Source organism: Dendropsophus ebraccatus, chromosome 2, assembly GCF_027789765.1.
Source record: "Dendropsophus ebraccatus isolate aDenEbr1 chromosome 2, aDenEbr1.pat, whole genome shotgun sequence".
Classification (NCBI taxonomy): Eukaryota; Metazoa; Chordata; class Amphibia; order Anura; family Hylidae; genus Dendropsophus; species Dendropsophus ebraccatus.
The window spans coordinates 207,632,127-207,656,026 of record NC_091455.1 but is presented as its reverse complement, the minus strand read 5'-3'; the positions used below and the strand labels follow the sequence as shown (position 1 = coordinate 207,656,026).

The 23,900-nt window shown below is 37.3% G+C and overlaps 1 protein-coding gene across 1 annotated transcript in view; it reads right to left on the bottom strand.

Moving 5' to 3' along the window:
• Positions 1-23,306, bottom strand: part of MEOX2 (mesenchyme homeobox 2) — a 62,744-nt gene extending 39,438 nt beyond the window's left edge. The window contains exon 1 of the mRNA XM_069960607.1: positions 22,623-23,306. Coding sequence (XP_069816708.1) covers positions 22,623-23,118 — 496 coding nt within the window. The 5' untranslated portion in view covers positions 23,119-23,306. The remainder of the gene's footprint in view (positions 1-22,622) is intronic.
• Between the last annotated feature and the right edge of the window lie 594 nt (positions 23,307-23,900).

The window sequence follows — 23,900 nt, the reverse complement described above, 5'->3', positions numbered from 1 at the left end:
TCTCTCTGCTGGTGAGAGGACCCAACTCTCGTTAAGCCCCGCCTACGTGACACTATCCACCAATACAATGAAGATATTTTATAAAGACAAGTTTTATACAGGTATATATCGAATGAGCAGTATCTAAGTTTGTGGATGGTGCGGAGAACCACACATAGAGTAAGGGGGTGGCAGTATCACTTTAAGACCCCTTGCTTTATTGTCAGCCCATCTATTTTGACAATTACAAAAGTAATCCAGCATTAAAGTCGGAGTAGCTCGGGGCCTGACTCAGACTCATAAAAGCCGTAGACATTTAGGGCTCCACCATGCAATACGCACATTCTTGACCTTTCCATAATTGACGGAGGGGGTTGTTTTCCTTTATTCATAGATGTCGAAGCCAAAACCCAAAACCACCGGCTCCTTGTAAACAACCGTTCTCCGCGAGCTGAAGGCGACCCGTCAGGATTGGCCGGGACGTAATAACAAGATAATGAACTAAGGAACCAGGCAACAAATTTCTATTATTCGAGCTTTGTAGTCGGGTTATTAACACATTCCTCCGAGCTGTGGTCTCTGCCAAGTGTGAGGATGGAGGCCAAGAGGAGAATTACAGAGAGCCGTAAACACTCGTCGCAGGCTTCCACATGCTGACAATAAATGAAAGCAAAGAGAAGAAGACGAGGGACGTGGCCGACGTCAGGAGATATTACAGCGATGGGTTTACGGCCACGGCTAAGAAGCTACTACCATTCCTATAGCTACCGTGTATGAGGGTCAGTATGAAAGGCTAGTATAGGCCCCAGTGCAAAACATATAGGGGGAGATTTATCAAACATGGTGTAAAGTGAGACTGGCTCAGTTGCTCCTAGCAACCAATCAGATTCCACCTTTCATTTTCTAAACAGTCTGTGAGGAATGAAAGGGGGAATATGATTGGTTGCTAGGGGCAACTGAGACAGTCTCACTTTACACCCTGTTTGATAAATCTCCCCCATAGCCTTCCCTTTCTTTTTTCTTACAATCACAAAAATCTATCCAAATCAGAAACTTATATAGTTTTGTCACTTCCAGTGCTTATCAGCTGCTGTATGTCCTACAAAAAGTAATGTATTCTTTCCAGTCTGACACAGTGCTCTCTGCTGCCACCTCTGTCCATGTCAGGAACTGTCCAGAGCAGCAGCAAATGCGCATAGAAAACCTCCCCTGCTCTGGACAGTTCCTGACATGGACAGAGGTGGCAGCAGAGAGCACTGTGTCAAACTGGATAGAATACACCACTTCCTACATAACATACAGCAGCGGATAAGTACTGGAACACTAGAGATTTTTAAATAGAAGTCATATACAAAATTATATTGCTTTCTGAAACCAGTTGATCGTAAAAAAAATTTCACCGGAGTAGCCCTTTAACCCCTTCCCGACCAAGGTCGTAATTGTACGTCCTCAGTGGGGTAGGGGAGTTCAGAACAGGGCAGTGCGGCGACCCGCTCTGAACCTCCGCAATCCCGGGTGCTAATTATAGCCCGGGCCATTATCTTGCAGGCTCGCCATACCCGCTAATGAGCCATTTAGATGCAGCTGTCATGGCTGACAGCTGCAACTAAATGGCTATTTGTCCCCATCATTGGTGGTGTAGCAGGTGTATCGCCTCACCACCCTGGGATGCCATCATGGAGGGGTGATCCGTTTAACTTAACTGGCCAGGCCTCAGCGTCGGAATGACACTGATCCTGGCTCGGTATTCTGCTGATCTGGTCTGTATATAGAAGTCCCCCAGGGGTCTTCTAATTACTGTGTAATAAAATAAATAAAGTTTTTTCATTAATAAAAAAAACCTCCCCTAATACAAATTCAAATCACCCCCATTTTTCTATTTTATAAATAAAAATAAATAAATAAATAAATAAACATACACCCGGAAGCGGCCAGGAACCGGGCACCGGAGCGCCGCGATGCGGGAGCTGCCGCTTGAACCGGGCAGGTGAGTGGTTGTCTTTTCTGTCAGCCACCTCCTCCCCGGCCAGAGCTAAAAATAGCCCCCACGCTGGAGTACCCCTTTAATGCCCGGGGCCTATTTTTCAAATCTGACCTGTCTCTATGTAGTGATAACTCTGCGATGCTTTTAACTATCGGGGTTATTCTGAGATTGTTTTTTTCGTGACATATTCCTCTTTATTTGTGGTATACTTTGGTTGATACATTCAGTAGTTTTTTGTAAAAAAAACATATTTGCGCAAAAACTTGAAAAATTTACTTTTCTTTATATTCAAAATTCTCTTGTTCTAAGAAAAATAGTTATATCACATAAACTGATTAATAATGCCACATCTAGAACATGTCTGCTTTATGGTGCTTTATGGTGATGTCATTTTGTGAACGTCCTTTTACTTGTTAGGATGTTCATATTTTCAAGAAAATTTCTAATTTTGATTTCATTAGGGACCAGTTGAGTTCTGAGGTGGATTTGTGGGGCCTGTATGTTAGTTACCCCCATAAATCTCTCCACTGTAAAAACTGCACCCCTCAAAGTAACATTTTATAAATGTATTAACCCTTTAGGTCTTTCGTAGAAATTTAACCAAGCCGGAGGAGAAATTTAAAATTTTCATTTTTTTTTGGCAGATATTCAATTTTAATCCATTTTTTTCCATTTTCACAGCAAATACTAACTGAGAAATGGAACCCACTTATTATTCCCCTTATTCCAATGTTTCTAGAAATCCCCCATATGTGGCCGCAGTGTGTCACCTGACCACAGACATGACAGAGACCTGGGGAATTTGGGGGTCTTTTTTATTTCAGTTTTTTTTTTTAAGCCATTATACCATGTCACAGAGGCCTTGCGGTGCCAAAATATTTGTGTAAGACAAGTAGACGTTTCCATCTGTACCATTCGGGGGGACATGTGACTCCCTGATAATTTTTTATTTAATTTTTTATGAGGTGGCATGAATAAAAAACATTCAATTTAGCAGCTATTTTTTATCATTTCTTTGTACGCCGTTTACTATATGTCCCATATGACATGTTATCATTATTTGTCAGGTCGGTACGATTACAGTGATATCCATGTTATATAGCGGTTACTATACGTTACATATGACATGTTATCGTTATTCCTCAGGTCGGTACGATTACAGTGATATCCATGTTATATAGCGGTTACTATACGTTACATATGACATGTTATCGTTATTCCTCAGGTCGGTACGATTACAGTGATATCCATGTTATATAGAGGTTACTATACGTTACATATGACATGTTATCGTTATTTGTCAGGTCGGTACGATAACAGTAATATCCATGTTATATAGCGGTTACTATACGTTACATATGACATGTTATCGTTATTCCTCAGGTCGGTACGATTACAGTGATATCCATGTTATATAGCGGTTACTATACGTCACATATGACATGTTATCGTTATTTGTCAGGTCGGTACGATTACAGTGATATCCATGTTATATAGCGGTTACTATACGTTACATATGACATGTTATCGTTATTCCTCAGGTCGGTACGATTACAGTCATATCCATGTTATATAGCGGTTACTATACGTCACATATGACATGTTATCGTTATTCCTCAGGTCGGTACGATTACAGTGATATCCATTTTATGTAGAGGTTACTATACGTTACATATGACATGTTATCGTTATTCCTCAGGTCGGTACGATTACAGTGATATCCATGTTATATAGCTGTTACTATACCTCACATATGACATGTTATCGTTATTCCTCAGGTCGGTAAGATTACAGTGATAGCCATGTTATATAGCGGTTACTATACGTTACATACGACATGTTATCGTTATTCCTCCGGTCGGTACGATTACAGTGATATCCATTTTATATAGCGGTTACTATACGTTACATATGACATGTTATCGGTATTTGTCAGGTCGGTACGATTACAGTGATATCCATGTTATATAGCGGTTACTATACGTTACATATGACATGTTATCGTTATTCCTCAGGTCGGTACGATTACAGTGATATCCATTTTATATAGCTTTTGTTATAGTTTATGGCATTTATACTATAAAAACTGTTTGTGTCTTGCATATTGTGAGAGCAGTAATATTTTTATTTTTTCGCCAATGGAGTTATGTGAGGGCTTTTTTTTTTCATTTTATTTTTAGGGGTATGGGATTAACCAAAAAATGTAATTTGGGTTAGTTTTCTAATTATTTTCTTTGCGGCGTTAATCTGGTGCTATAATTAATGTAATAGGTTAATAGACGGGGTCATTACGGACGCAGCGATACCAAATATGTGTATTTTATTCATAGGGGATCATTTATAAAGGGGGGTGGGGAATGTGTATATTTATTTATACGTATTTATTTAGCTTATTTGTTTATTTATTTTTTTATGTATGTATTTGTGTGTGTTTAACTGTAACTTTTGCAGATACCTCTATAATACAGTGGTGCCTTGGATCACGAACATAATTCGTTCCGGGACCGTGCTTGTAATCCAAATCCACTCTTAAACCAAAGCAAATTTTCCCATAAGAAATCATAGAAATGCAGACAATTGGTTCCACATCCCCCCAAAATTATTTATTATTCTGAATAACATGTAAGACAAATGAAACAAACATTCAGAAACAGCAGAATATGTGATATTATAAGTTACTGTACAGTAATGGAGAGGATGGGAAACACAAGGGCTGACTGCAGGGAGTATGGAGGAATGAGCAGGGCAGATGTGGGCACATACATGCAGCGCTCTCTGTCTGGGGAGAGAAGGGTTACAGCTATGAGGAAATTACCTCCACAGTCCTGTCCCCTGATGTGAGCCCCAGCCTGAAGTGGATCTGCTATGATTTGGAAGGTGAGGGAGACTTCCTGGGTCAGAGTTCAGTGCTGTAGACCCCGCTTTGCAGACCATGCCCCTCCCCCACTTGCACTTCCACCAGCACAGGGAGCTCTTAAACCAAAGCAATGCTCTTAAACCAAGTCACAATTTTGAAAACCTATAAGCTCTTAAACCAAAACGCTCTTAAACCAAGTTACTCTTAAACCAAGGTACCACTGTACATTACAGCATATGATGTGTGCTGTAATGTATTATAGAGTGAATGAGCTGTCAGTACACTGACAGCTCATTCACACAATCAGACACCTGCCTCAGTGCAGGAGCCTGATCGTTATAATCCACAGCAGCCAAGACGCATTAAACAGTGTCTGGGTTGCTATGGTAACCCCCCTGCGGAGCCAGGCGATCGCTCGCGTGGCTCCGGGGGATGAAGGGGGAGTCGGAGGCAGCAGATCTCCCTCTGGATTCCCCACAGACGCTGCAGTCCCACGGACCACGGCGCTGTGTGAGACAGCCACCTCCCACTGCCCGATTGCCGCTAGGGACAGGCAGGGACAACAAGGTACTACCTGCTTTACATGACGTTCTGGGAACGTCATTTTGCAGCAAGGGGTTAACAATCAACAATATCCCGTATTTTTCATGATAAAGTTAGTTTTTATGTCTTTATTTTTTTATTGTTGTTTTTAAAGTTTTATTTTTTGGAAATTATTTGCTTCTAATTCATTGCTTCTCTAGAAGTTGGCGTTATTAGACATTATAAATACATCATACGGTAATAAAATATAAAATATGGGACCTGGAAAGCCATCAGACATGGTCGGGATCCTCCGCCATCCTCCTCCTCCCTTTATTTCATCTATTTTTAAGAATAAATTTTATTCGGGTGTAAGTGACACTTTTCCTACTGGATCAGGTTACATTACATGGAGCCGCTGCCACGGAGAGAAACTATAATCATTAGTAAATTTCTAACCTATTATAAATCCTGAATGTTTCTCCTATAATGTAATATTCCCGAAAAAAGGATTAATACGTTGGACGTGAAACTCACATTTTACGTGACACATTTTATAGTTTATAGTCCCATCCGTTTATCAGGGAACTAGGCCAGAATTATTATTTTAAGATCCAGGGGGAAAAGTTATTTTTATCTGATAAATAGGAGAGAGAACCGTGGATAGATAGATAGATAGATAGATAGATAGATAGATAGATAGATAGATAGATAGGAGATAGATAGATAGATAGATAGGAGATAGATAGGAGATAGGAGATAGATAGATAGATAGATAGATAGATAGATAGATAGATAGATAGATAGATAGATAGATAGATAGATAGGAGATAGATAGGAGATAGATAGGAGATAGATAGGAGATAGATAGGAGATAGATAGATAGATAGATAGATAGATAGATAGATAGGAGATAGATAGATAGATAGGTGATAGATAGATAGATAGATAGATAGATAGATAGATAGAGAGATAGATATAGAGATAGATAGATAGATAGATAGATAGATAGATAGATAGATAGATGATAGATAGATAGATAGATAGATAGATAGGAGATAGATAGATAGATAGATAGATAGATAGATAGATAGATAGGAGATAGATAGATAGATAGATAGATAGATAGATAGATAGATAGGAGATAGATAGATAGATAGATAGATAGATAGATAGGAGATAGATAGATAATAGAGAGATAGATAGATAGATAGATAGATAGATAGATAGATAGATAGATAGATAGATAGGAGATAGATAGATAGATAGATAGATAATAGATAGATAGATAGATAGATAGATAGAGAGATAGATAGGAGATAGATAGATAGATAGATAGATAGATAGATAGATAGATAGATAGGAGATAGATAGATAGATAGATAGATAGATAGATAGGAGATATATAGAAGATAGATAGATAGATAGATAGATAGATAGATAGATAGATAGATAGATAGGAGATAGATAGATAGATAGATAGATAGATAGATAGATAGTTAGGAGATAGATAGATAGATAGATAGATAGATAGATAGATAGATAGATAGATAGGAGATAGATAGATAGGAGATAGATAGATAGATAGGAGATAGATAGATAGATAGATAGATAGATAGATAGATAGATAGATAGATAGGAGATAGATAGATAGATAGATAGATAGATAGATAGATAGGAGATAGATAGATAGATAGATAGATAGATAGATAGATAGATAGGAGATAGATAGATAGGAGATAGATAGATAGATAGATAGGAGATAGATAGATAGATAGATAGATAGATAGATAGATAGATAGATAGGAGATAGATAGATAGATAGATAGATAGATAGGAGATAGATAGATAGATAGATAGATAGATAGATAGGAGATAGATAGATAGATAGATAGATAGATAGATAGATAGATAGGAGATAGATAGATAGATAGATAGATAGATAGATAGGAGATAGATAGATAGGAGATAGATAGATAGATAGATAGATAGATAGATAGATAGGAGATAGATAGATAGGAGATAGATAGATAGATAGATAGGAGATAGATAGATAGATAGTGGTTTCCTTTCAAACAGATCACATTTACTTTTTTCTTCTCAAACAGTGACAAAGGTTGGTGGTTACAATACTCAGTTGCGGCACTACATCTAGGTGGTTACAGTACACACAAGGTTCTATGTGTTACCATAACTACAGACATGTAAAAACTATGCAGGAGGTCTCTCCAGCTGTCACATAGAGGATTCTGTCCATTGCAGCCAATCACAGCTCAGGAGAGCAGAATAGGAAATGAGCGCTGTGCTGTGATTGGTCAGCAGTTTCATCTCCTAGCGATGTGAGTTGTTGCCGTCTCGGTTTTATTCTCTTTCATTGGATATCATCAGGTTCTTGTCTGTGGCTCCTGACATCTGTATTTACAGCCTGTTGTGTCATCTTTTATTGCATCTATATCTCATGTCAAGAAATTTAAGCTTCTGTTATAGTATTTTTATTATATGTCGTTTCACATCAGCCAAAAAGTATTCACTGTATAAAGGAAAGTATTAATGATGGCGGGAGGAGGAGGACAGGCTGCGTAATGAGGGATAATGCCGGGAATTATGGGAAAAGAACCAAACCAGACACTTCCCGAATCAGCTGCAAGGTTATCAGAATGGTCTGTAATAGTCTGAATCATCACTTCTCTAACACTATCACTTCTAAGATAGATAGATAGATAGATAGATAGATAGATAGATAGATAGATAGATAGGAGATAGATAGATAGATAGATAGATAGATAGATAGATAGGAGATAGATAGGAGATAGATAGGTGATAGATAGATAGGAGATAGATAGATAGGTGATAGATAGATAGATAGATAGATAGGAGATAGATAGATAGATAGATAGATAGATAGATAGATAGATAGATAGATAGATAGATAGATAGGAGATAGATAGATAATAGATAGGAGATAGATAGATAGATAGATAGATAGATAGATAGATAGATAGATAGATAGGAGATAGATAGGAGATAGATAGGTGATAGATAGATAGATAGGAGATAGATAGATAGATAGATAGATAGATAGATAGGAGATAGATAGATAGATAGATAGATAGATCTCCTATCTATTATCTATCTCCTATCTACTGTATCTATCTATCTCCTATCTATCTATCTATCTATTTATTTATCAATCATCTATCTCCTATCTTTCATCTCCTATCTTCTATTATCTATCTATCTATCTATCTATCTATCTATCTATCTCCTATCTATCTATCTCCTATCTATCTATCTATCTATCTATCTATCTATCTATCTATCTATCTATCTGTTTCCTATCTATCTATCTATCTATCTATCTATCTATCTATTATCTATCTATCTCCTATCTATCTATCTATCTATCTATCTATCTATTATCTATCTATCTATCTATCTCCTATCTATCTATCTATCTATCTATCTATCTCCTATCTATCTATCTATCTATCTATCTATCTATCTATCTCCTATCTATCTATCTATCTATTTATTTATCAATCATCTATCTCCTATCTTTCATCTCCTATCTTCTATTATCTATCTATCTATCTCCTATCTATCTATCTATCTATCTATCTCCTATCTATCTATCTATCTATCTATCTATCTATCTATCTATCTATCTATTATCTATCTATCTATCTCCTATCTATCTATCTATCTATCTATCTCCTATCTATCTATCTATCTATCTTCTATCTATCTATCTATCTATCTATCTATCTATTTATTTATCAATCATCTATCTAGTCACCTTTTTACGGGTCACACCACTGCCATGCCTGGAGATCAGTATCACAAAATATTTCGTCAAGTTACATAAAAATGCAGCCACATCATACACATAATACAGCTAGAGACAGGACTGAGGGTAAAGGTATCATCTGCAGAACATACAGGTTGTCACACTGAATAATAAACCACACTCCGGTACATATGTGGCGTCCCACCACGGGTGTTACTAGTTTATACACCCCTCGCAAAAGCCTGTACTCTAGTTAAAAGTGGTAATGAAGTAGTACCTAAGTTTTGCCACTAGATGTCGCTAGTATATATATCTTGCACCTATGTATTGCACAGCTGTGGTACAAAAGGGGTTATTGTTGTTTGTGATTTGTGCACCAATGAGAGCTCTTTTCTCTTCTCCACCTATCTGTATTCATCTTCTTCTTCTGCACTTTCTTCTCCACCACTCACAGCAGGTATTACATACCTTGTAGGAGGTTGTCACATGGGGAGAGGAAGTTGAGTCACACACTTAGTCAGTCTTAGTCTGGTTCCTGTACAGAGAGGACACAAGCCAGAACGGTCCCTACAGCAGTCAAGTTGGGCCCTGGCTTATGCCAGGTCTCCTGTAAGAGGACATTCCAGTGTAGTCTGAAGCAAGATGGTGGACAGACACACATGGGAAGCACAGACACTCTTTTCTTGAAAGCAAAAGTTCTACACACTATTCAGTGCTAAACGTTCACAGAGCGGACAAAGTCAGAGATCATCCCAGCCCACGCTGGGAACAAGTTTAAAGGTGCAGGACGGTATCCTATAACAGAGAAACTGATCTGGATAGAGCAAAGCTGCTAGAAGCCTACGTACTCTATCTCACAGCGCGGGATTAACCAAAAAATTCTGACTACTCTGCTCAACTCAGGTAACAAGGTCTGGGGCTTGTGTCACCCCCATAGGACAGGTCTCCCGACATTGGGGGGCAATAGGTGGTGCAAAGACAAGAAGCCAAAACGCGGGCACAAGTATTCTCTCTACTTTCTACTTATTCTACTTCTAAAGTTCCGTCAGAGCGCATTATTACTTGGGTTGGGACTCCCATGACATCCTCTTTTCTATTTCTCTATACTCACTCTACTTCTCAGCATACAACCAAGCCAGCATGGCTACTCTACCTCTCAAGCTCTCAGCACAAGTCTTTTCAGTCAAGTCAAAAGTATATTGTCAAGTCACAAGTCTACTGTAAAGTAAAGAGAAGTTTATTTATTGTAACAGGACTCAGTGGTTATTACTCTAACACCGACACAGTAATTGCATCTTCCTTAGGTCATCTCCTCTTTCTTTGGGTGGCGGTGCCGATAGTCAAGGTGGGTCACAACTCCACTCCGGACCACCGTGATAAGCGCCCAAGGGACCCCTTCACAGCCCGGCAGGTCACCGACCAAAGGGGAAAGGGTTTAGCTCGCCACTCTGAACTAAAAGCAGGTGTGCCACCATACCTTTGTGCCCACCCGGCACTGGCGTCACAACAACCTAACATCTGGCAGAGCTATATCCCGACCAACCACCACAGTAGTGACATCACACAGCACCACCTAACAGGTGACCGGTCGAGCCTCACAGCACTGCACCACACATAGATCAACAAGCAGTGTATATTTAATATATAGTCATCTGTATACTGCCAAAACTTACAGAGTAGAGTATACGGGGTGTCTGGGGTTACAGATGAGTATACGAGGTGTCGGGGGTTACAGATAAGTATACGGGGTGTCTGGGGTTACAGATGAGTATACGGGGTGTCGGGGGTTACAGATGTGTATACGGGGTGTCTGGGGTAACAGATGAGTATACGGGGTGTCTGGGGTTACAGATGAGTATACGGGGTGTCTGGAGTAACAGATGAGTATACGGGGTGTCTGGGATAACAGATGAGTATATGGGGTGTCTGGGGTTACAGATGAGTATACGGAGTGTCTGGGGTTACAGATGAGTATACGGGGTGTCTGGGGTTACAGATGTGTATACGGGGTGTCTGGGGTAACAGATGAGTATACGGGGTGTCTGAGGTTACAGATGAGTATACGGGGTGTCTGGGGTTACAGATGAGTATATGGGGTGTCTGGGGTTACAGATGAGTATACGGAGTGTCTGGGGTTACAGATGAGTATACGGGGTGTCTGGGATAACAGATGAGTATATGGGGTGTCTGGGATTACAGATGAGTATACGGGGTGTCTGGGGTTACAGATGAGTATACGGAGTGTCTGGGGTTAGAGATGAGTATACGGGGTGTCTGGGGTTACAGATGAGTATACGGGGTGTCTGGGGTTAGAGATGAGTATACGGGGTGTCTGGGGTCACAGATGAGTATACGGGGTGTCTGGGGTTACAGATGAGCATACGGGGTGTCTGGGGTCCCTAGAAGTATCATGTAATAAGTTATAATAACAAGAGAGATATAATGAGCAGTGTAATGAGCGCCACATGACAATGAGATACTAACAGCCCAGAACACTGTATAGTATATAACAGCAGGTAGTGATGAGCTTGTTTATTATGTGGCCATATTTGTCCCATATTCCACCAGTGAGTCTTATAAGGCAGGAAATGCTCTCTGGGAAAAAATATGTGCAAATTAATTCCCCTTCAGATGGTAGAAAAATGGTCTCTCTGTCGCCACCTATAGGGAGACACCTAGTAAGACAATACCTGACTTTTGCTTGTAAAAACAATAACTGTTATTAAAATAAATAAATAATAATACAATATTAAACCTAATGACTCCTATCTGCCTTTGTACAGCACCTCGGCAGTAATTCTATATAACGCGGGCTCAGGAGCTGATTCCACTCTATACGCAGCAGGTGCCCGGTGTATCATGCAGCCGACACCTACCAGGAGCAGGTTTCAGTCCAATCCTGGCAGTTAAGAATAAAAATAAAAATTTAGAAAAATATAAAAATTTCCGTTAAAATCGACCCCTTTCTTATTACTAAAATAAAATTTTTTTTTAAAAAATTCATAAAATAACCATATTTAGTGTTACTGCAGGTAGAATTGCACAAACTATTAAAACATCACATTATTGATAAACAACATAAAAATTATGCCGAATGCCAAATTTGGTCACATCATATGTTAGGGAAAAAAAATATTAAAATTAAAATTGAAAAGCTTCATGTGCCCTACAATGTTAATAAAACATAAGAAAATTACATACATTGGGTATCATTGTAATTATATACAGAATAGAGATATATAACATATAATGTTACCTCAAAATAAAAAAAATTAAAAAAATGTTTAAAAAGTTGCAGAATTACATTTTTTTTTGTCCTACAATTTCTTTTTCTCTGTTTCGCAGCACGTTTTATAGTAAAATGAAGGGCCTATTGAGAAGTACAAATGGGGCAGCAAATGTAAGCGTCACATGGCTCTCTAAATGGGAACATAAAAGGGTAATGGGCAATAACATGGGAAAAATTATTGTCGGGGGAGGGGATAATATTATTATTATTATATATTTTTTTATTATTATTATATTTTTCATAAAAAAATTTTTTACAATTAGTGTTTGTTATTTTTAGGCTCTTTTGCATCTCTTAATACCTTCAGTTCTAAGCCTGTGTTCACACAATGTTTTTTGAGACAAAATTAGGACAATACTTTGATAATTACAGCCATGAATACAATTTACAATAATTATTTACGGCCTTAGTTATAAAAATACAGCCATATTTTCACCTCAAAGAACATCATGTGAACACAGCTTAAATACAGCGGGGGGGGGGGGGGGGGGAGTCTATTATGTATATGAGACAATCTCTCATCTTCCTAAAAGAGGTTCTGCAGCAGCTGGGGTGTGTAATTCAAAGTTTTCTGGCAGAGAAAAAAAAATTAAAAAATTTAAGTGACAGAAATAAAAATGTTTGGAAAATTATTTTTTAAAAAGTGTGGGATTTATTTTTATACCTTACAATATTCTTTCCTGTGAGTCTGTATTCTTAAAAGATTGAAATAAGTTTTACATTATTTTGACAACTTAAAATGATTTCAATTGTAATAATAAAGTTTGTTTTGTTTTTAAAGTATTGAAATTTCGGTTGTCATTTTCAAAAATGGACTTATTTTATGAATGGTTAACAACTAAGGATCATTATTGGAGAAGTAAGGTTAGGGAGTGGACATCAGAAGTGAAAGTGCGAAAGACGTAGAGAAGGTCGTTACACGTGAGGAGCAGCATGAAAAAACGGAGCTCAGAAGTATACAAGCCACAGTACATTATAGGGGATAATACATAGATGATGAAGAAGTAGGACAAGGACTATGGTGGTGGACCCTAGGCCAAACCAAGCCAAAACATTGACCATGCTGAAGCTTCCTGCTATCTCGGACATGTTATGGGAAGACCAAGCTTATGTCAAAAGTCAACTATCCCTTGAAGAACTGAATTGAAAGAAGAAGAGGAGGACACTGAAGAACACAGAGACACTGAAGATCTAACCAGAAGATAGGACATTCTTAAAGAACAAGGAGTCAAAAACAACTTTAAAAAAAAAACACTATACATTTTTGTTAACTTAAGTTTTTTACCTTTTTAACAAATTTTTTTCTTAAAATGATAGTTCATGAACCAAAAAATATTTTTGGATTCCCCGGGTTCTTTAACTACTTCTATATCCCGGTATAGAATTAAGCAAAAATTTCTCTTTTTCCATTGAAAAGAAGGAAACAAGCGAGGATTTTCCTCTTCAATACACTATTTGTGGTTATAGAAAACACCTGATAAATGCTGAATCTGATGACTATCAGGTGATGTCATCAGGACCGCTATGATGTAATAGGGCCCCGGGGATCATAAGTTATGACTTAGTAATTCCTGGTTGGCCTTCAGCGCATTGGAGCAAATAACATATTATTAACGATATCATGATAAGACATAAAGTGACTGGAGCGAGGCTGAAGAGATTGAATAAGAAACTAGAGAAGAGCAAATCTGAGAAAATTCACTCACTGACCCCGAGGAATAGGAAAATATCCTATAATATTCTATACAAATATGAGAAGAGGATGAGGATAGATAGATAGATAGATAGATAGATAGATAGATAGATAGATAGATAGATAATAGATAGGAGATAGATAGATAGATAGATAGATAGATAGATAGATAGATAGATAGATAGATAATAGATAGGTAGGTAGATAGATAGATAGATAGATAGATAGGAGATAGATAGATAGATAGATAGATAGATAGATAGATAGATAGATAGGAGATAGATAGATAGATAGATAGATAGATAGATAGATAGATAGATTAGAAGATAGAAGATACAGTAGATAGATAATTCCTCATTCTCTATAGTGAATAGTCTTCATGGCCCGGATGTAATTTTCTTGTGGTAACTGGTAATTGTTCCAATGTTCTATATAATGTTATCACCAGGAGAGTGAAGTGTGTGATAATGTGTAACACAAATGTAATCAGTTCTGGGTTTATTAGAAACAGTTGGGTTATTATTATCACTGAGGGTTTATCTGTATCTGTATACTGCAGGAGGAAATCACAAAGCCTGATTATAGCAGCCATCTGTATAAAGTCCAGGAATTAGGGATATGTGATATAGTATACAGATGGATAGAAAAAAAGATAGATGTAAAACAGGAAGAACAACAATAGATATGAGATAGATAGATTTAGAAGAAAGATAGATAGATAGATAGATAGATAGATAGGAGATAGATAGATAGATAGATAGATAGATAGATAGATAGATAGATAGATAGGAGATAGATAGATAGATAGATAGATAGATAGATAGATAGATAGGAGAAAGATACATATCCTGCCCCTTACCCCATATCCACCCTGCTCCCCACATGACCCCCCCTCTCCCCCACACCCCATCTATTATACCCTGTTGCTTTGGCAATACTAAATGTTTATTTTGGGCCAATAAAGCTTTTTTTTTAATTGAATTGAATTGAATTGATAGGAGATAGATAGATAGATAGATAGATAGATAGATAGATAGATGATAGATAGATAGATAGATAGATAGGAGATAGATAGATAGATAGATAGATAGATAGATAGATAGATAGGAGATAGATAGATAGATAGATAGATAGATAGATAGATAGATAGATAGAAGATAGATAGATAGATAGATAGATAGGAGATAGATAGATAGGAGATAGATAGATAGATAGATAGATAGATAGATAGATAGATAGATAGATAGATAGGAGATAGATAGGAGATAGATATATAGATAGGAGATAGATAATAGATAGATAGGAGATAGATAGATATATAGATAGATAGAAGATAGATAGATAGATAGATAGATAGATAGATAGGAGATAGATAGATAGATAGATAGATAGATAGATAGATAGGAGATAGATAGATAGGAGATAGATAGATAGATAGATAGATAGATAGATAGATAGATAGATAGGAGATAGATAGATAGATAGATAGATAGATAGATAGGAGATAGATAGATAGATAGATAGGAGATAGATATATAGATAGGAGATAGATAGATAGATAGGAGATAGATAGATAGATAGATAGATAGATAGATAGATAGATAGATAGATAGGAGATAGATAGATAGATAGATAGATAGATAGATAGATAGATAGGAGATAGATAGGAGATAGATAGATAGATAGATAGATAGATAGATAGATAGATAGATAGGAGATAGATAGATAGATAGATAGATAGATAGATAGATAGATAGATAGATAGATACTTATATACATCAGCTCAGCATCACATATTAAAGGCTTAGATACATTAGCTCAGCAGGCAGTTGCATCTTGTCTCTACCATCAGAAAACCATGACAGCCTTAGATACATCAGTTCCACCTGTATCACACAAAAGCCTGGCATAAAATATCCCAAATGATAGTCTTAAATACATTGGATCAAGAACAATATCATGGAAGATACTTCGGCAGCAGAGAATATCACACATCACAGGCTTAGATACGACAGCTCCGCAGATGATATTACTCATAGCAAGCTTAGATACAATAGTTGGGTACAGCAGATGGTATTATTCCTAAAAGGTTTGGATCCATTAATAAACAGGATTATGTCATAGTAATATATGCATGCAATTAAATAAGAGCTACACACACTCTGGGCTTAGATACACTGGCACAACAATCTGTACTACACATGAGCTTAGATTCATTGGGTGAGATTCATTAAACATGGTGTAAAGTGAAACTGGCTCAGTTGCCCCTAGCAACCAATCAGATTCCACCTTTCATTTTCCAAAGAGTCTATGAGGAATGTAAGGTGGAATCTGATTGGTTGCTAGGGGCAACTGGGCCAGTTTCACTTTACACCATGTTTGATAAATCTCCCCCATATGTATATACAGTCACGGATTGGAAGAATGGGACTTGTAGTTCTACAACTAGCTACAGCAGGGGTAGGGAACATTGGCACTCCAGCTGTTGCAAAACTACAACTCCCATCATGCCTGGACAGCCAAAGCTAAAGCTTTGGCTGTCCAGGCATGATGGGAGTTGTAGTTTTGCAACAGCTGGAGTACCGAGGTTACCTACCCCTGAGCTACAGGTAGCTTTATATAGTATAATAGGTATAAGTGCTCCTTAGCCTGTGGCTCTCCAGCTGTTGCAGAACTACAAATCTCAGCATGCCCTGATAGACCTTGCTGGGAGTTGTAGTTCTTCAACAGCTGGATGGCCACAAGCTACATTGAGTTCACTCAATTACTGTTTATATCCCATCCCATAATGAATGTATGGCCTTTTAAATGACCCTGAAATGTTTTCAGGTTATAAGCTACATGTACATTATAACCCTTATTACGTTACAGCCTGGGCTAGCTAGTCCGGATTTTGGCCGCAGATGCCAGGCATTCGGTCATCTGTTGTTGCTATGTTCACAAACACAACGCTAAAAACATCCAACAATGTTATAGTAAACCCTAATAAGCAATAGTAACCTTATAATAAGGCAGAGTATCATTTACATAGATGGAGGGGGGGGGGGGGGGGGCATTGTGGCGGCTCTCCGCCCCGGATCACGGAGGTTAAGCCGCTCTTTAACAAGACCAGAGGCGGAAAATACTTCACTTTACCATAAAACCGGACAATAAATCTCCCATTCTGTGTAATTCATCGGAGCGTAGTTATGGTAAAGCCGCTCCATGCAAAACAATGGGAAAGTGCGTCAGTAAGGTGCCGCGAAAGGCCCCCGGATTGTGTCGTGTTACCCTGCCTGCATTTATTAGATAAGGAAACGGCAAATGTCTGACATGTTTTTACAAGTTATTACGACACTCGGCTCACGGCAGAGAAAATATACAGAGGATATCAGTACAAGACTCCTCCAGGGAGCCGGGGAAGGAGCAGCGATGGATGCTGCACGGTGCGGGTCAGCGGCAGGAATGTGCCACTATGATCATAGAAAACAGAGGAGCCAGAGGGAAGAAGGGCAAAGATCAGAAGTAATAGGAGAAAATATGACTTTACTGAAAGAGTAGTGGATACTTGGAGGAAACTTCCAGCAGATGTGGTTGGTAAATCTACAAGAACAGAATGTAAACCTGCCTGGTATATACATATATCTATTCTAAGATAATAAGAAAGGAAATAATATAAGGGCGGACTAGATCGAGCAGCGGGGCTTTTTCTGCCAATACTCTTCTATGTTTTCTAAGAAAAAGCTGAATATTGAAATGTAGAAGATTGTCAGCAGAAAAAGACAACCGGGTCCATCTAGTCCATCCTATACAGGGTCTATAGGGTATCTGTTTGTTTTATACATTTCATATAAGGCATATGATTATTTATTGGTGTGATGTATAAGTGTGATTTTTAACATAATATGTATAAATCAGGAATATAAATGATAGATAGGAGATAGATAGATAGATAGATAGATAGATAGATAGATAGATAGATAGGAGATAGGAGATAGATAGATAGATAGATAGATAGATAGATAGATAGATAGATAGGAGATAGATAGGAGATAGATAGATAGATAGATAGATAGATAGATAGATAGATAGATAGATAGGAGATAGATAGATAGGAGATAGATAGGAGATAGATAGATAGATAGATAGGAGATGGATAGATAGATAGATAGATAGGAGATGGATAGATAGATAGATAGATAGGAGATAGATAGATAGATAGATAGGAGATAGATAGATAGATAGATAGATAGATAGATAGATAGATAGATAGAAGATAGATAGATAGATAGATAGGAGATAGATAGATAGATAGATAGATAGGAGATAGATAGGAGATAGATAGATAGATAGATAGATAGATAGGAGATAGATAGATAGATAGATAGATAGATAGATAGATAGATAGATAGATAGGAGATAGATAGATAGATAGATAGGAGATAGATAGATAGATAGATAGATAGATAGATAGATAGATAGGAGATAGATAGATAGATAGATAGATAGATAGATAGGAGATAGATAGATAGAAGATAGATAGATAGATAGATAGATAGATAGATAGGAGATAGATAGATAGATAGATAGATAGATAGATAGATAGAAAGATAGATAGATAGATAGGAGATAGATAGATAGATAGATAGATAGATAGATAGATAGATAGGAGATAGATAGATAGATAGATAGATAGATAGATAGATAGATAGAAGATAGATAGATAGATAGATAGATAGATAGATAGGAGATAGATAGATAGGCGATAGATAGATAGATAGATAGATAAATAGATAGATAGATAGATAGATATGACCTGAATAGGAAAAGGATAGATAAATGTAGATATGCCATAAAGTGATGTAAAATTACATATATAGTGATAATAACCAGTATAATCTATCATATAATATTCTGTTATAAACAATCACTATATATTATACATTCTGACTTCAGTTGTTTTGTAGGTTTTTCTCTATGAAATTCATGTATTTCCTCTGTGTCTTTCCTAGAGATGATAGAAGATCAGCGATGATCACTCTGAGGATCAGGACACTGATGACTCAGCGATCAGTGATGTAACCAGAGGAAACGATTGGTCCAGATCTCTGTATTATTACGTCTTCATGCGCCGTAGCATTTATTTATATTATATTGGAGATTTCTACAACTTCTAGATGTTTCTATGGGTTGATGGTGAATGAAATGCGGTGAGGAATCAGGGGGCAGGGATCTCCCCGCCTGGTGTTATACACTATAACGCTACATATGGTATAAAATTCCTCAATTCCCAGGAATGCTGTAACTTGCTTATAAAGGGGGGAAAAGCTTCGGTTCTGCGAGATTCAAACAAGCACCTGAGCCACTTGGAGAACATGTATCCAAGTAAACGCAGGCAGCCTGGACTACAGACCCGGAGAAGGGGCTTATAAAACGCCATATAACGTCCATTGTTAGACCAGTGGCATCGGGTCATAGACAATAGTAATAATAATAATACAGTCATGGAAATATTTCATTTATGCCCATAGGTTTATAGATGAGGCACAGCTAGTGGTAGATTTTGGCTGGATTTTAGGTATTTATTAGAGAACGTTCACACAATGCGGATATTCTGCAACTGATCTGAGGTTTAGCCTCCAGCTTACCGTCATCTATCTATCCTAAGGTAATAAGAAAGGAAATACTACAAGGGCGGACTAGATGGACCAAGTGGTCTTCTTCTGCCGACAATCTACAATGTTTCTATGTTATTGTAATTGTAGAGAAAGAAATAAAAAAAATTTAAGTAACTATAAATATTTAAAGTAGAGTAACAATTTGGTGGGATATATATATATATACAATCAGACTGAGGCTATGTTCACACAATGTCTTTTTTTAGGCAAAATAACGCCCGTTCTTTGATAATGACGGCCGTAAATAATGCTCATTATCTTTATTGTAAAATAGTTTGTTTTAAAAACAATGGCCGTTATTTTGCATGAATAGATGGTGTGTAAAGATTGTGTTCTGTTGCATCAGGCAGTAAAAGTATTCTGGGGCGTGAGGTAAAGGTGGCGAATCCTTATACTCTAAGTGTCATCACTGTTACTTTTTCACCTATTTCATATGATCATTTTGCTTTTCTGTTAATTGAATTAATTTCATACTCGCCCGTCCCAGACCGTTATTACTAATAGGTTCCTAGAAAGCGGAGCACTGAATTTCCCCAAAGAACTAGACGCATGAAAAAAAATTATATATATACATATATATATATATATATATATATATTCATATATAGAAAAGTTATAGGAACCAAGTTTATATATATATATATATATATATATATATATATATATATATGTATAGTAATATCAAAACAGTAAAAGATTTTCATGGAAAAAATGAACTTTTTGATCATTTATTAGACTATTCACAATAATATTTTAGCTTTTACATTTTAATTTAAAAAAAAGCACTTAATGGAAATTTTTTTATAAATTTCAAATGTATTAATTATATATATATATATATATATATATATATATATATATATATATATATATTTATTATCATTAGGATATATTACAATTTAAATGATAAAAAAAATAGTAAAATAATAGCAAATGAAAAATAAAATATTTATATTCTGATCACCAAAATAATAATAAATAATTTATTTTTAATTTATAAATACAGTAATTAGACTATTATCACTATTATTGCTAATAATAATAATAATGATAATAATAATAATTCATAATAATAATAATGTAATTTTCTAAACATTATTTTTTTTAAAAAAGTATCATTTATCATTAGAAATGTCTCCTTGAGAAAGTTAAACTAAATAGCAGAAAGTTTTGGGTGTGGAATGCTCTTCCTTGTGAACATCTTACGCAGAGTGTAAATCACTCAGTAGCAGCTGAGATAACCGGATTACACTAACATCTTAATGACCGCGCTAATCCGGGGGGACTGTATCACTATTAAAGTCCATCCTGCTCCTCTGTAAATTATCACAAAGTTTTTAGGAAAAAAGGAGTAAATAAATGAGCGAAAGTTTTGAAAAGTAACAAATGAGAAAGTACAAGGATGTACAGGTTGTGTATGATACATGATACATAGGTAGTACCTACCATTAGTTTATATAGTTTATTATATAGTTATTTACTACTTGTTTCTAACCAATGAGCAATATACTATGACTTACATGACTAACATGGCTTGTGATACTACTATTACATATCTAATTCTACTACCAATATACCGTATACTATACTGCTTCTGATACTACTATTACATATCTAATACTACTAATATACCGTATACTATACTGCTTCTGATACTACTATTACATATCTAATACTACTAATATACCGTATACTATACTGCTTCTTATACTACTATTACATATCTAATACTACTACTAATATACCAAATACAATACTGCTTCTGATACTACTATTACCATATCTAATACTACTACTAATATACCGTATACAATACTGCTTCTGATACTACTATTACATATCTAATACTACTAATATACCGTATACTATACTGCTTCTGATACTACTATTACCATATCTAATACTACTACTAATATACCGTATACAATACTGCTTCTTATACTACTATTACATATCTAATACTACTAATATACCCTATACAATACTGCTTCTGATACTACTATTACATATCAAATACTACTAATATACCGTATACTATACTGCTTCTGATACTACTATTACATATCAAATACTACTAATATACCGTATACTATACTGCTTCTTATACTACTATTACATATCTAATACTACTACTAATATACAGCATACTATACTGCTTCTGATACTATTACATATCTAATACTACTAATATTCCGTATACTATACTGCTTCTGATACTATTACATATCTAATATTACTAATATTCCGTATACTATACTGCTTCTGATACTACTATTACTATATCTAATACTACTAATATACCGTATATAATACCGTTTTTGGTATTACTACTATTACTGCTAATTATTATAATCAGATTATATATATATTATTTGTCGGTATAAGTTCTGCTCCGACACATAGTAGTTCCAAAAAGTTTCCAAAATCCCTACAATCCCAACCTGCACTCCTCCGACTGTTGCAAAACTACAACTCCCAGCATTTCCCGACAGCTTTTGGCTTGTCCTGTGATGTCTTAGACCCCTTAGGCTCTCTAGTTGTTGCAGAATGCTGTCAGGGCATGCAGGGAGTTGTAGTTTTGCAGAGCCACAGGTTGCAGAACACTGATCAAAGACATCACAGGATCAGTAAATCGCTGTTGGGCATGCTGGGAGTTGTAGTTTTGCAACAGCCACAGGTTGGTTGACGCTGCCCTGCTACACTTACCCCATCTCTAGTAGGTAACGTTCTAGGGAAACGCTTCCTTGGATGCTGATGGGTTGCAGTTTTTGGAATACCTACAGCTTTAATAATCCTTACCATATAAAACATCTGATTTTGGAACACAATAGCATCATCCACAGCCCTCTCTTACCTGAGCTGTCACTTTTCCTTTTGCCTGACCTCTTTTCAGTGTCAGACGGGGAGAGGGTCTGCCTGCCATAGTCCCCACTCACACAAGCTGAGCCCGACGAGCTGTTAGTGCCCAGGTTACTGGTATTAGAACACAATATAGGGGGGCTGCTTCCAAGCTGCGGGGGTCCAGACTCCTGCTGAAGGCAAAGACTATGTCGGGTGGAGGCCAGGTGCGAGGACATCTGAGGAATGTGCCAATTAGATTGCAAGCTCTGGTGGTGGTGCTGCTGTTGCTGATGGTGATGGTGATGATGCCCTCGGTGATGCTGACTTCCAAACATGCCCTCCTCGTTGGGGTAGCCGGCGATTATGCAAGAGGACGAAGAGGAGGATAAATCGGGATAGGACATATGATCTGATCTTCCGTGGAGGGCCAGCGAAGATTGGGCGAAAGGGTGCAAGCTCTGCGAGGTGGCATGGGGGCTGCGCAGGCAGCCAAACAGTGTGTGTTCCATGGCATGCAAGGTTCAAGTTGCAGGCGGCAGAGTTACCAGGGATTAAACTCCAGGACGCTGTCACTTTTCACTGTAAAATGATAGTTTCCCCCAATGGCGGCGGCTGTGGCGGTGGTGGGCGGCGGGGCGCTGGGCAGATAATCCAGGTCTTCAGCCTGGTGGCCTGTCTCCTCTCTTCCCTTCAACCACTGTACACTGACCAAGATGAGCTTTCCTAGAGCGACTCAGATGTCAAGAGTAGGAGAGGTTACAGGCAGCAGAGGTGGTCCCAGGGAGCTGCTTTAAGGGGGAAACAACTAAGAGAGGATATAAATAGTGTGTAATGTGAGCCGGGGGCCGGCGCTGCAACACTGACCACAAACCCCTCCACAACTGTAACACTCATTCCTGGACTGAGCAACAAGATGCATCATCCCTGCCCCGGGCGAGCGCAGCTGCGGAGGACACCGAGGGGACAGCATGGGTCCAGGAAACTTACTGCTCATCACAGTGATACATTGTATCCGATTATCCGTCTATGGAGCTCTTCTCCACTTATCTCTCCATTTCCTATAGATAGAAAGGAGGTGACACATAGCTAATAATAATGATAATAATAATAATATTTATTTGTATAGCGCCAACAGATTCCGCAGCGCTTGACTAATGATATCTGTCACTTGGCTGATGGTTGGTTGTAAAGTTATAAAATCATGTTTCCTATGTAAGCCGAGTAGTAGTGTAGAGCGGATCGGTCACAATGTCTGGGTTCTGCAGAGTTATCTGAACCTGAACTGATTCTG